The sequence below is a fragment of the Phalaenopsis equestris genome, unplaced genomic scaffold, assembly GCF_001263595.1.
Source record: "Phalaenopsis equestris unplaced genomic scaffold, ASM126359v1 Scaffold001307, whole genome shotgun sequence".
Lineage (NCBI taxonomy): Eukaryota > Viridiplantae > Streptophyta > Magnoliopsida > Asparagales > Orchidaceae > Phalaenopsis > Phalaenopsis equestris.
The window spans coordinates 122,526-137,907 of record NW_018165746.1 but is presented as its reverse complement, the minus strand read 5'-3'; the positions used below and the strand labels follow the sequence as shown (position 1 = coordinate 137,907).

Here is a 15,382-nt window from a genome sequence, read left to right as displayed (position 1 = left end):
TTCGCGAACAGCTCGTGTTCGGCTCGTTCGTTAAGAAACGAACACGAATAGTGACTTCACGAACAACTTCAAACACGAGCTTATTTCAAACAAATTAAATTTCAAATGAACCGAACACGAACATAAATTCTATTCGTTCGTGTTCGATTCGTTTACACCCCTATACTAGGACACTACGCGTTGGCATGCCTCCTTTGACTGACCGCGGTACAAATTGGTATTGCAATTAAAGATGACTAGATTAGTTTAGATGAATACATGCTTTAATTTAGAGGTTGACCAGTAGCATAATGGGAGATTTGCATAGACACCTCATAATTTATGGGTTTTGTAAATTTTATTTGACAGCGTTTGGAGTACCATTTATCAATAAATTTCTTTGATGGTTATTGTTTTCTTCATTGATTATTATTTTTCAGAAAAAAAGAGAAAATTTTGCAATTTTCAGGTCCTTGTGCATAAAATCCGTGCTTGGTCATTCAATTAAATTAACAACTATTTATTTAAAAAGAACTGGCCATTTTAGCTAGGGTTCAATTGGACTGTAAGTGAAGCATTATGCTCAATCAAATTTGTTTGATTAATGAATGAATAATTTTGAAGTTTTTCAAGTTGTTGTCAGATTTAGAGGAGGAGAGTGATGAGAATGATGGCGGATCGTCGAATGTAGGAGGATTGCCGAATTTATGACTCGCTCTCGACTTTTTCTTGTAGCTTAGAAAAATTTTCTTTTTTCTTCTTTCCTAAACACTTGTAAAAATATGTTTGAAAATTTTGGAAGTTCTCAATTATGAATGAAAATGAGATTTTGTTGTTGTTGCAATTTTATTTTGTATCTTTGTAGTGAATGATTTTGTCATGAGCGTCTAACGTGATGATTGATTGGTTGGAAATTTTAGGAATGTTTTTGGTTGATCCACCGAGTTACTCATCACCTGAAACATGTCTTGGTCGCTCGAGTAGGTCGTCTCCTTGGACAACCCGTAACTTACGCTAGACATATTAAGTGAAGCTTGTCACAGTCTTCACGGGGGCAACCATTTAGATTTGCTGCTAGGGTGATTCGTATTCTACTCATCACAAATTTTGTCGCTAATTGGTATAGAATCTTGCCGCCATAATTTGACTTATTTCAAGCAAGGAGACATTGAATTTTATAATGCATGAGTATTGTGAGTCGGATCTTGTGGAATTTATTGATCAGACATTTATTTCTCATTGTTGGTTTTTAATGAAATTTTGTTGATCTGACATTATCTGTCATTATTAGTTTTTTCGCTTCTATAAAATCATTGTTGATGGGCCAGTTTGAGTTCCTTGAGTATCAATTGAATTTGGAGATATCTTGCTTAAATTCCTCGAGTTTCTGAGTGTTGGTAGAACCTGGGATCGTACGCATAATTAGGAAAATTTCACTTAATAATTTTTATAAAGTTGACATTAGAACACAAAACTATGAACAATAACACATTTTCATTACCAAGGTACAAATTCTTTTTCCTAAGGATGAATTTCTTCAAATCTTCTCCACTCCACATTACAGGCACCCTTTTTCACTTATTGGTATTTATCTTACACGCTATGGAGTGACTCGTTTGTCAACAATGGATGACGTGATCCACGTCTGTTCGAGGTTTTCCATGGCTTATCCTCACATAGTTGGGTCTGTTTTTTTATTTAGTGCGAGGTCTCTAACAATCAATCCTTTCAAATGTGCTAGTTGTAGTGTCAAGCGATACCCTTCTCGGTTCAGGTGCACTTGCGCACTGGGGTTTCACGCAAGTATATGTGTCAAATTAGTAATATCAGATTTATGAGTCCGAAGTGAGTGAGACAGTTAAAGTCTTAAAGAAAAGTTCTAGCTTACTAAAATAGGGCTAGACTTGTATATGCGATGTCTAACTGCTAGACTTGTATATGCGATGCCTAACTGCCTTTTTCTCGTTTCTGAGGTATGTTGTCGACCTAGCGGTGCCGGCTTTTTGTTTATTATATTTGGTGTGGTTTTACTTTTACAGTGTGATTGATTTTTCTTCGTTGTTATTTACTTGTGGTTTATTTAGAAGTCATGTGAACAAACTTTAGGCTCTCTATGACCTAAGACTTTAACTTTTTGTACAAAATTTTACTAATAGAAAATTTAGATTAATTAACATTTAGGCTTAAAATTTCTCAAGATTTTAAAATATGCTTTTACTTTCCTGTTAGGCTTTCATGTCAGATTTTGAACTGATTTGCATTACATGGGCATAACCCAAGTCATATCTAATACGACCTCCATATTATGGTTGATTAGCTCACTACATTATTTTGCATGTTCCAAGCAGAAGTCTCAATGCTTCTTTAACCCAACTGGTTCAGCATGGGTTTCTACTTAAGTGGTTGTCTAGCACGTTTAGGGTGCTAAAGACTTCCTCGACCCAAATATGGAGTAAGTCCTTTGTAGGAGTTTTTGTCAAGTTTGTAGTTAGACCTCTCTGCTTTTTTTTCCACTTCAACAGCTTTCTCGCCACTTTGGCAACTCTTTCTGCCTACATAGGGCCATAGGATTTAGAGTTTCATTCTCTTGACATTAGGGCTACCGAGGTCCACTTGGATGACTAAATTCATGGATTGTTGATAAGGGATCTCTAGTTTTGTTGAGTCGAATATCTTCACGACCAGGTAGACTTAAGTTGTAATAGTTTGGGATGACGGATCCTTAATATTCTGACTCGACGATCTCTACCTAATTAAGATTACTCTACCCTTCATTTTCTCACCCACGTTGAGCCCCATCGCTTCTTTTAATGCTTCATTGATGTTATTTTATAGGCTTCAATTGTGGATAGACTGCCACCCATTCGGGATACGGTAATTCACCCTCTACACTTATGGTCTGGTTAAGCCTTGGAAGCATGGTGTGGATCATATGAGTCAACTTGGTTTTTTCACGGGCCCCGTACATCAATGAGCTGCTACCCATTTGGGACGTGAGAGATTTACTCTCTACCTTATGGTTTAGCAAGAGCTTTGAAAGTAGCGATACATTCTTATGAGATAACCTCCCTTTGTGGCATACTTTACTAATCGTTATATAAGTGTAAGTATGACTCCTTTTATTGAGAGCATTATTAGGCATCTTCAAGATGTAATTAACTAAAGGGATACATCCCTTACAGAGTGACACTTAAACTCAGAACAAACAAACACACTTGATTATCTGGTTGCAGGTTGTTTTCGTAAGATTTTCTTGGCGAACATGTTCCAAAGCATTTTTTATTCGATTTAATTTTAGACATACGATTTTAGGCTATCACACAAAGTTTGCTTTATAAAAGTTATCCATATTATTTCTCTTGTTTTTCTACCTTCATTGTATGTTTCTTGTTTTCCGGTTTCTCTCTTCTACGGATCATCCATATGATTCAGAAGAGAGATTTACTCGGGAAAAAAATCATATGATAATAGACAAGCTGACAACTTCAAACAAAAAAAAAGAAAACAAATAAAAGCATTGTGTCCCTACTTAAGTTGACATAGGGATTGCACACTCTTCTTAGTTTTTCAAGCACTGGCGAACTGTGTCAAAAAAAGTCTTCTGAATTTCACCAAGCAGGTAATTTCCTCGACAAGTAGTGCATTGAACTCTCAGAGCTGATGACCTCAACATAGTGAAAAATAGTCGGCATTTGAACACATTGGAGATCTTTAACAAGCTTATCGATGATTCGAAAGATGCCAGGTGGTTGTTGGGATCCGACCATCTTTTATAGGATTCAAAAGCTAGGAATTTGAGTTTCTCCGGGGGTTCAAATCTCGAGATTTGAAGGGAGAAATCATTTTTTGGCTGTCGTAATACTTCAGTTCGCCCAAACCGTTGTCTTTCCACCATCGGGATGAATTCAACGGTACAACACATCCTCAGCTCTCTTTGGTGTATTGTTTGGTCTCCTCTCATTGTGAGTCGATGCTCCCTTTCGAGGAGGGTTTTTGCATCTTGCTGAACACGTTCTCCTCCTAAAGTCGTGGCTGCTCCTAGAGCCATTATCGCTCTTAGGACCTCTGCAAACTGTCCTGACATTTGGTTCCTGATTTGAGTTCTCAAATCCTACAATCCTCTTTGTACAAACACTTTTAAAATCTCCCTCGTGCATTCTTCTTGCACCATATCTCTTTAGCTGGTCTCCTTCTGTTGTTTTCGTGCTCGTCTTCTTGTTGACGACATGGCTCCATGCTCACCGCATCTAAAAGAACAAAAGGAAACCCAAGGAATAGAGTGTCACTCAAAGAGAAGAGAAAGAGAAAAATAACTATGAACTATAAATATTGTGTAACCTTTATTTGAAAATTGACCCCCTATTTATAGATATAAGGGTATGAGTTTTAGAATTAAAAATATGCATTCTAATCATTCCTCTCTGAGTGGATCCTTTTAGCATATTACATGTGTCAGATATATTAAATAGTAAGTGTGCTTATTCAATCAGTGCGGGTCCAGGTGATCGGTGGGTGTTCATTCTATCGTTTTCCCTCGATCCGTCTCGTCGGCTTTTGGTCGACCATCGCGACTTGGTTCGACCGATTAGTCTTAGACGATCATCAGGCCTTTTAGTGGCTCAATCCATAGGCTGACTTCAAGATATTTTTCTTGCTCTAGAGTTTGTCGACCCATAGGTATATTCCTCTATTCGCTCGTCATTTACCTCGACTCTTGAATTACCTCAAAATTTATGTTGTTATATTTTTCTCATATATACACATTTGTTATTATCTCTTGATAGCAAACTCTTAAAAAAGTCAGTTTATTGCTCCTGGTTTACGAGCTAAGATGCAACACTTTTTTTATGGTTGATTCAGATATATTTAATTAAATCTTATGTTTAACAAAATTAATTTTACTTGAATTGCTTCCCGGCCATTAATTCATTATTAATGTACTTAAGACTAAACAGCGAGTTAAATTTATTACAGGCGATTTAAATCTCGAAACAATTTGAAATTTTAGTATTTACATTTATATCAATGGAAACATATATTTCGATTTTAAAAGTTTAATAGAGATATTTTTTTGAAAAAAAATATATTTGATGTACAAATTCTTAAAAATTGTGTGGTTTATGCTTCGTAAAATCCGACGCTCCTGCCAGCTGCTCCATGATTGTGACGCAGCATTTATATGTGGTCTTGTTTCGGTTACAGCTTTTGAAAAGTAAGTAAGGTCCGAGGACAGAGAAGCTGAGCACAGCAATTTAAAAGGTCTTGAGTCATGATGACTTAATAAATAATATATTTTTATTATAATTTTTTATGTTTTTTTATATATTTATCTTTATTTGTATTATCTTGTTTATTTCATAATTATACCAAAATATTATACTAAAATAAATTAACAATACTGATGTTATTTATGAGATTTGAAAATTTAAAAAATATATAAGCAAATATAAAATTTAAATATTATATATGCAAATACATAAAAGCTTTATAATTTACTTATAAGTCCATGTTTAGTCAAAATTTTATTAATATATGATCCTAAATATAACTGAGCTAAGAAAATTAAAATTTCAATTACTAATGCAATTTTATATGCTTCATTATAGGAGTGCTTTAAAAAATGTTAAGACATCATCAACAAATTCCTATCATCAAAGCATAGTATGAATCTCGAAACAATTTTTAGGTACGATTAAGAGTCACTTAGAGCCCAGATTTCAACAAACTTACAGTCAAACTGAATGACTCGATGAGATGGACCCAATGATATCAAAATTGGTCCAATTCGAGTCAAAATCAACCATAGATCAAGACATTAAACCTCTTTTGGAAGCTTTTGGGGCATATTTGGAAGATAAAACAAAATCTGAATTGAGTGAGCCCATAGTTGAATTGAGCATCTCAACAAGAAGAATCCAACGAGTCTAATATTGTGCTATCTAAAATTGTTAAGGCATCTAATAATCATCAGATACCATCAAATTGAGATCATCTAATCAGATTGGTTCATATTTTTTCATTAATTGTATATGAGACTCTATAAATAGAGTCTCATCCCCACATGGAGCTGGAAGCCTAACGGAAGAGCTTGAAGCTTGGAAAAGAAGCTAAGGTCTAGCGTCACTTCGTCGACAACCACCATCATCTTGAATACTTGACTATTCTCAAAGACGGTGGAACAACACAATCCGAAGACAGTGTAATCACGTCACATATGATTGTGTAATGTCAGACTCCGAGCTCTGTGGTCTACAAACATTAATATTATGCACCACTACGTCCTATGTGAACAACTATAACTTATGTGGTCCACACTTTGTGCAGCTTCAGACTCCAACCCTCACTACCTACAAACGTTATTACTACGCATCACTACAGCTGACGTGGTCCACAACTTGTGTAGTTTATGACTCTAGTTCACAATGTAATTACAACTCACCACTACGGTCTGTGACCACCTACAGTTTACGTGGTCCACAACTTGTGCAGCTCATTACTACGCACCACTATGGCCTAAGGCATGGTCTGAATTGAGTGAGCAACATGAAAAGCTTGTGGCAGCTAAATGGAGCCACAAGAGGTGAAGGGTCTGTCTTCCTCTAGGGAAATTCACACACCGCAGACTAGCACAACTAGCCACCAATCACAAAAGGACTGCGAGTATCAAACCCCAAACAAATGTGATACACATGTGGGGCTGATATTGTGGGTGCCAGTGCTCGAAAAGACATAAAATGGCACGTGTCGAAGACAATGTATCATGCAAATTAGTTCATCAAAATGCACATCAAAAATTATTTTTTATACACAAATGTTAATGCAAACTAAGTCATGTGTTGTCATGCAAATTATGTGAATACACTTGCAAAGCATACATTACGCCATTTGATCCATCGAGTCGATTGGGGTGGTCTATTAGATGCAAGTGATTGGTCGACCCAGCTGTGACTGCCAATCAGACCTAAGCGGCCGGTCGACCGGGTCGAGGTGCCCAATTAGACACAAGTGGTACATGTATCATACAAAAAAAAGGTATTCATCATAACAAAGCATGTAATATAACACAAATGCTAATACCCAGTAATGAGCCACACCCATCCCAACGCTCTTGCATAGGTACCTAGGTTTCAATACATATATGCATGACATAACCATCTCTGGCTTTGCCGAAGAGTATGGGTAATTTTGCCCTTCGATTCCTCAAAGGATAAATTCTCCACCATCTGTAAGATGAACTAGCTACAAATCCCAAGTCTTCCAACCCTTCCATGGATGGTCAAAATTGCCAAAATTAGGGAAAATATAGATTCCATCTGAATAGGGTTGGGGATAAGGCATTTACAAGGAAAATCACTCAGATATTCAGGTGGTTTGTCCACGTTGAATTCCTATCTTTGTGACTTTCTCTAAGATAACAACAACTAGCTCTAATATTCTCTAACACAATCATAAGGCTAGCTAAGGAAATGAAAAAAAAAAAAACAAGGGACATTGATGTTTGATGACGTCCTCAATTTCGAAGATGAAGCACTCCTTGCAAAGGAAAATTCGACGGAATCTCGAGCTCCGGTGAAATCTCAAACTCCGAAGAGGATCTTTCTCCCAAAAGTGAAGAAGCTCTCCTCTTAAAGGAAACTTCGACATTACTCTGAGCAAGATCTCTTTCTTCCCACTATTTTATCCGACGAGATGATGGCTGGAGAAGGAACAGTAAAGAGGGTGAAGAAGAAGAAGATGGAGAGAAAAATATCCAAAATCCTCAAGCTTTTGTCCTCCAAAGCTCTCCTCTTCACTCTTCTCGCTAAATCTATAGAGAAATAAGAACAAGATGGAAGGGAAGAAGAAGAAGATGGAGGAAGACCATAAAAAGTTCCTGCTCAGCTCCTCCCCCTCACTCTCAAAGCTCTTCCCCAATAAATGACAATCGATCCTTCTTCCCTTGCCTAGGAAGCCAATTTCTAATGGCTTCAAGCTCACTTTTCCTATTTAGAATGGGCCTAGGTTAGTCTCCATCCCTTTTTTTGGACAAAGGACAAGACAAAAGGCATTATGAGGCAGTCCCGATGGTGTTGTCGGCAGTAATCTTGGGACCGCTGTGCAAATGTTGTGCTTTGGGATGTCGCAACGTGACCACACTGAAATTGAGCGTGTTCACGCCACTGTAAAAGGCATCATAGATAAGGGTTTGGCACAGTCATGCCCGAGACCAAGTGTAATTACATCGAGCTCTTTGTATGGTGACATGACCACGCTGCCATCGGGCGTGGTCACACCTTGTGTGTTTCTGCTCCAACCTAGTTTTCCTAGAGCGTGGCCACAATCATTTCTAGCATGATCGTGCGAAGGTCAGACGTGTCCACACCTATTCTTGGTGTGGTCACGCCGGACCATCGCACCTAAAGTGCCGGTCGGAGCGGCTTTAAGCCTCATTTGGACTGAGGAAGGCCCCAGAAGATAGAATATGGTCCTCAAATATAAAAATAAGCATCATACAAATTCTAGATTTCAAATGATTTTTTGTTGTTCAAAGGGTGAGTTTTCTCGGGCGGAGCTGAACCGGTACCGTCCTGATCCTGCGGTCGAGACACGTACCAGGATGGTTCAAATGATTGTCTTAGGCTACGAGAAGTTGTAAACTGACCTATAGCTCTCAAGCAAATACAGACATATATGACTTCCAAAAGTTATACCAATAGTTAGTCAACGATTAATAGTATATTAGATTGTTGGAATTGAATATTAGGCGATGTTAATCATTAATTGATTGGGGGTATTACATAAAATGTCAAATATAATATTTTTTGGAATTAAATGTTCAGTAATTTTATGCAATAAATGTAATTATCTTTATTTATAAGTTAAGTAAAAATATACGAATTGTGTGATATGTACATGAATGACACCCTCTAAAGTCTAAATTTATGCATACAAAAATATATTTCACTTTTAAACAGTTAGCTAGAGTTATATCTTTTTTATGAGATGTTAAATATTTAAATTTTATACATATAAACATAAAAATATATGTGTTGGACATTTAAGTGTTATGCACGGTCACTTCATCCTTTCTGTGCCATATGCATATCACTTATTTTTACGTAGCCTCTGCTTTCCTTTTGTTTTATCTTGGAAAGGTATTTAAGAGTATGAAGTGCTTTTAAAAGAAGATTCTAGCTATAAAATATGGGGCACAACTTTATCACTTCAGCTCCAATGCTTGATGACCCGAACAATTGACATCTTCTAAGAGGAAGTTTAGAACCTCTATAATGAAAAAAATTATGTCCAGAGTCTGAACTTAAGCTACATTTAGATAATGAACACACTACACTGAATGGAAGAGAGGAGGAAAAAAAAATTGCCCCTAGTGTATCGTGTCCGTTGTCCGGACGTAGCTTGCTTCCGTACTCAAGACGCAATATATTTTCTAGAAAAAGATTAAATTTATGAAATGGTTGTATGTCAGGGACAATCTTTAGAATTTTTAAATTGGAAAATAGAGATTTTATAAAGGGAGACTATGGTTTTTTTGTTGCAAGAGCAGAATTTATATATTATATATTTATAAGCAAAAATAGTTTGTTTGAGAAGTTAAAAAGTAATTTTGAAGATTTATTTTAAAAAAAAAATTGCCCAAACATGCTATAAATTAGTTTAAATAATTTAAATATTTAAAAAATTAAGACTTTAGAAAACTACAATAAAAAAATAGAGTATCAATAAATATTTTAAAAAATACAAATAAGAAAAGGTTATTTGGGATCATTTTTTCTAATTACTATTTTTATTTTTTTATTTTTATTTTATTTTGTTTTTTTGTTATAATCTAAAACTAAACATGTTTAATATATTTGAGTAAGAAATGATTATTTTTAATTATTTTCTAAATATCTAAAAGTTAATTTGAATGTTTTTAAAAATAACTTTTTATTTGTAGAAATAAAAATAATAATATTTTAAAAAATACTAAATAAATATGTTTTTAGAAAATACCAAATATATCAGAAGTTATTACATGACCTCATGATGAGCTTTATTTTGATGATCATACAGTGGTCATGTTCTAATTTTTTTTCCAAATATGCAATTTTACATATTTTAGTTCTTCAAAGCAGAAGAAATGTAATTTTCTTCACCTTAATTAGATCGTACGTTTGGCGGATAATTTGTTAGTCTGAGCTGACATCCTCAGTAATTATTTTCTGAATCAAATTATTATTCAATATGTGCACATTAAGTCTTTGTTGGGTCGGGCCCTTAAATATTGCAGCCACCCACATGCACCAATCTAATCAAATGAACTGGCAATCTAATGTACATGTTCTATCATAATGTTTGCCAACACACCAATCATTGGCCCCCAAATTTTTGTTGGAACTTCATCCTTTAGCTAGCATGCCCTATCATTTGACATTAGCCCCCTAATCAATAATTTTTTTAAAATAATAGCAACCATTTATTATTTTGTTTTTTTCAAGCAGAGTGAGAGCTGGAATTTGACCTATTGAGATTTCTCACTTCATGCATTTGAGCACACTATCTATTATTTTGATCATTATCTTTGCTCCTGTTAACCATATTGCTGGTAAATAAGTTCTTAATGTCATTATTAGAGGTGCCCCATTAGTTCTATTTTTTCTAAGTTGTCTAATTCTTTGATTGTCTCCAAGCAACTTAGCATTTCTTGAATTTATTTCTCAAAATTTTCATCAAGAACTTTTCCACAAATTTTATCTTTGCAACACCTAATAGCCATGACATTTTAGCACATTAGTACTATGTTAAATGTATATTATATGCTAACTCTCATAATCCTTGACTAGCGAGATATGTTATGGTGCTCAATTAGACAGGGAACTAACATCTTTTATGAGTGGTGCAACAACTTTACTGAAAATTAAACACTTATATCGGAATATTTTTACTCTTTCATCAAATATTGGGCAAAAGAATTTATTAAGGGAGGAGAGATGGGGAATTACTAAATTGCTTGACTTATTACAAAAAATATCAAATTTTAAGGTGAATATTGCCCACCATGAGCATAATTTAGTTTTTTCACAGTCTTGTTCAGCTATTAACATCAGGTCTTTGATGATTTGACATCCATCTTTACATCAGTAACAACACGTTTTATATGACGCCTACAATAATGTGACGCATATTACATACATAAGCTTAATGATAATAGGGGTCATTTGTATTCCTCAAGAATTGTGATAACCACCTCTAGGTGACTAATAAACATATAATATTTTAGTGAAATTAGGTCATAAATGTATGCATCAAAACTGTCGACACGAATCTCAAAACAATCTTATGGTAAGGGATGATAACCAGACAATCAGAACATCAGATTAGAGGAACACGATCAGAGCCCTTCATTCGATGAACCTACTACTTGGTCAAAGTAGATCAACACACGGTGCTGATGAATCATGTCAGCAAGCCACTCTTGCGATTCTAGGTGCGTCCGATTGAAACTGGACAATGGACCGCCTTTGCTTCCGTACGAACAATCATTATTCGACCGCTTGCCTATGTCGACCGAATTCAAAAACGTCGATCGACTGATAGCCGCTATATTCAAATTCAAATTGTAATAAAATTTTGGAATTTAATCATGTGAATCTTATATTAAATTAGGGCATTAACTACATTAAAGGTGGTTTCCATAATCACTCGCTCATCTTGGTAATTAATTGCATTTTCATAATCACTTCTCCTACCCAATGATAAATAAAGGGACTTTCACTCCCAACTCTTCTCTCGAGAATTATTTGCGGTCATTGTCTCCCTCTTCTACCAACAATACTCTAAACTTTTATAATACGATATTTAATCTAGCATTTGTAGAAATTAAATTTGTGAAAGATAATGATAGCTGCTCTTCTCCTTCATCATTCGTTCGCCCGCCTCCCATTTTGACGCGACGGAGACTTCATTTATTCAATGCACTATAATGGTGAAATCCACAATTTTATCATTAATGTCCAACACAAGTCACGAAGCAATTTTGGATTCATTTATTTGGACGTCATAAAATAACTGAATAGTTGATATTGTTTTACAATTTTTTTCGAATACAATGTGAACTTTTAAATGATCGAATATTTAATCTAAGACTAGAAAGTTATTTAAATCAAATAGATTTAGTTTCTGCATGTTCCAAAAAAAAAACAAAACGGGGAACTTAATGAGAATATTTCACAATCATCAAGGTTGCTTAAATTTCAATCCAACGAGACTATTAAAGCACTTGAAGGCTTCATAAAAAAATAAATCTTAAACTATTTAAATAATTAAACAAACTCCAAATTCAATAATTTAAATCCAATACAAAACTAAAAAACTTATGATTCGGAAAAAGATAGCCCCCAAATTAGGAAAAAAATTGCGTACATACGACGTACGCAAAGATGCGTACGTCTGTAACCTGCAAACAAGTTACAGGGAGGATTTTGGGAGGTTATAATCGCGTTACAACTCATGTAACCTCCCTGTAATCTACCTGTGTCTTCTAGTAAGTTCCGCGCTTCTGTTTTCATATACAGGTAGGTTACAGGGGCTATAACGCGGTTATAACCTCCCAAAATCCTCTATGTAATATGTTTGCAGGTTACAGATGTACGCATCTCTGCGTACGTCTTATGTACGTAAATTTTTTGCCCAAATTAAGAAGTATAAATAGTTTCGCTAGAATTCAACAAGATGGACAAAAGATCGCTACAGACGCAATCTCTCTTCTAATTCATATTACACAAATATATCACCAGCCAACATAATTTAGATAGTTTCAAACTGGAAGCGCGCGTTCGATGCCAACGACCGCCGTGGTCTGTACTTCTTCATCATCATCGTTCTCCCTCGACATATCTTCCAGCGACTTACCCTTCGGCTCAGGCACCAGAAAAGTGAAGAAAAATCCCAAAACACAACAACCAGCCAACGCGAAGAGCGAGTTCCTTATCCCAATACCCGCCGGATAACCCTTATCCCTTTTCGCCGGATCCTTGTCCTGTGCCGCATACAAGAACCCAAACGCCCCCACAATCGCCCCCGCCTTCCCCGCCGCCGCAGATATCCCATGGCATGTCGACCTCAACCTCGCAGGATAAATCTCTGCCGGCACGATGAAAGTTGTGCTGTTTGGCCCGAAGTTAGCGAAAAAGAAAGTGAAAGCATACATGACCACAAACCCTATGTGATGCCCCTTTGTCGTCCAATGATGGTAAGGAATGGCCAGCCCAAGCATGAAGGCTGTCATCATGCCGAAACCAATCAATTGGATGGCGAAACGGCCGATGGTGTCTATGAGTGCCACGGTGAACCAGTAGCCTGGCACGGTGCCGCAGAGTGCAATTAGCGTTTGTGCTCTGGCGACCTTGTAGACTTCTTCCAGCGCGCTCATGGTGGCAGCCTTGGGAAGCCAGCCGACAGCGCTAAAGATGTCTTTTTGAAAGAGGTTTTGACTGTAAAAAGCGATGTCGAGGAGAAACCAAGTCGTGGTTGTGCCAACGAGGTGGAGGCCGTGGCGGCGGACGAACTCCTTGGAAAAAAGCCCAAAGTTGCTGCTCTGATCAATGGCGACTTCGGATACCTTTTCCTGCTCCTCCGCGATTTCGACCTGGAGAACCTTGGACATGTCGGAAGCTGCCTGCTTGGCGTTGTGGGCGACGAGAGCGGTGTATCTGGCGGTCTCCGGCATCTTCATGCGCCAATAGTAAGTAAGCAGAGCAGGAACAGAGCCAAACATGAGGATGATTCGCCACACATAATCGGCTTGTGGGACAGTCGAGCCAGCGCGGTCATCGTTGTAGTTGGGCGCGTCGTAGTTGCTCTTGAACCCGGCGGAGATGATAAGGGTGACGATGCCACCGGTGAGATTTCCGAAACCCTGCATCGCAAAAACGGCGGCAATGAAAGCGCCGCGAGTTTTCTTATTTGCGTATTCGGACATGATGGTGGCGGAAAGAGGGTAGTCGCCGCCGATACCAAAGCCGAGCCAGAAGCGGAAGAAGCAGAGAGTGGACATGACGCTTTTAGCTGTGTGGCCGAAGGAGAGACCGGAAGCGATGGAGCAGATGACCATGAGCATGAGGGTCATGCCGTAGACTCTTTTGCGGCCCATCTTGTCACCTAGCCAACCGAAGAAGAGTTGACCGGCGAGGGTGCCGCAGAAAGCGACGCCGTTAACGGCGGAGGATACGTTTGGGGGGAGGCTGCCGGGTGTGTTGGAGTTGGGGTCGAAGTAGTAGATGCGGCCGAGAAGTTTGGTGACGAGGGAGATGGAGAAAAGGTCATAAGCGTCGGTGAAGAAGCCCATACCGGCGATGACGATGGCCTTGAAGTGGTATAGTTGGGTTTTGGCCACGTCAAGCTTGCTGAGAACTTGGAGATCTCTGGCCGTCATGGCTGAATTAATTTTATGAAGGAGTCTGGGTAGTAAACTTTCGAAAATTGAGAAAGAAGAGAGTGAAACAAACAAAAAAAAAAGGAGTTTTGTGAGTGGTGTGGCTCTCCTGAGCTGTGGATTGAGTTTGGGTGGGTATATAAGATTGTGAAGAGTGAAGACTGTATGATGCAATCATTGACTCGGAAGGAATATGCGAAAAGTTCCGTGGTATTTTACATGTCCTTTGTCGTGATTATTGACTTTTCGCCAATGGGATTACAAAAAGAAAGAATTTAAACAATAATTGACAGCCAAATGCTTTGTGCCAAACGGAACTCAGTGTGGAATTCAAATTTGTCGAGGGGGACCGAAGAGGGATTATTTTCATAGGACGCGAAATGAGATGGGATTATTTTCGTAGTGCATTTTTCGTTAATAGCGTGTATCAATCGTGGTAATATGCTCGTGCGAACGCGACATCCAAACGCCTGTGCGGCGTTTTCAAAACGCCGCCACTCCCATTAAGCTGTCCCAAAGAGACCTTACATCTAAGACAAAGAGGTAGTGTGATGGAAAGAGAAATCAATAATAAAGGTCAAACAAAAATAAATCTTGACTCATTCATAAAATATTTTTGTCTATTTAGAAAAAAAACAGTACAAAAATGATATCATATTTTTGCTCTGTATTGAAGGGATATATATTTCTGTATTTTTTAATATTTTATATATATTGGATTATTCAGAGGCGAAACCAACCTCTTTTTTAGAGGGGCAAATTTATTCAAAATTAAAACATGAATTTATAATATTTGATAAATTAAATAAGTTTATGGGCATTTTAATCTATTTTGTATATTTTTATAAATTAAAAAAAAATTTGCATGTTTTAAGGTAAATATTCATATTAAATATAAATTTATCAAAGTGCAAGTTTCATGCGAAACTCAAACTCAATACAAAAAAAATATTGGAAATCTAATAAATAAATTTACACATTGAGACTAAC

The 15,382-nt window shown here is 37.1% G+C and overlaps 1 protein-coding gene across 1 annotated transcript; it reads right to left on the bottom strand.

The window, feature by feature from the left end:
• Window positions 1–12,358: 12,358 nt before the first annotated feature.
• Window positions 12,359–14,528, bottom strand: LOC110033875 (probable inorganic phosphate transporter 1-4). The gene has a single exon (XM_020738023.1). The coding sequence runs from the start codon at window positions 14,390–14,392 to the stop codon at window positions 12,776–12,778; it is 1,617 nt and encodes a 538-aa protein (XP_020593682.1). The 5' UTR covers window positions 14,393–14,528; the 3' UTR covers window positions 12,359–12,775.
• Window positions 14,529–15,382: the final 854 nt, after the last annotated feature.

Coding starts and splice junctions, on each gene's coding strand:
- LOC110033875 (XM_020738023.1), bottom strand. CDS start 14,392: ATGACGGCCAGAGATCTCCAAGTTCTCAGCAAGCTTGACGTGGCCAAA.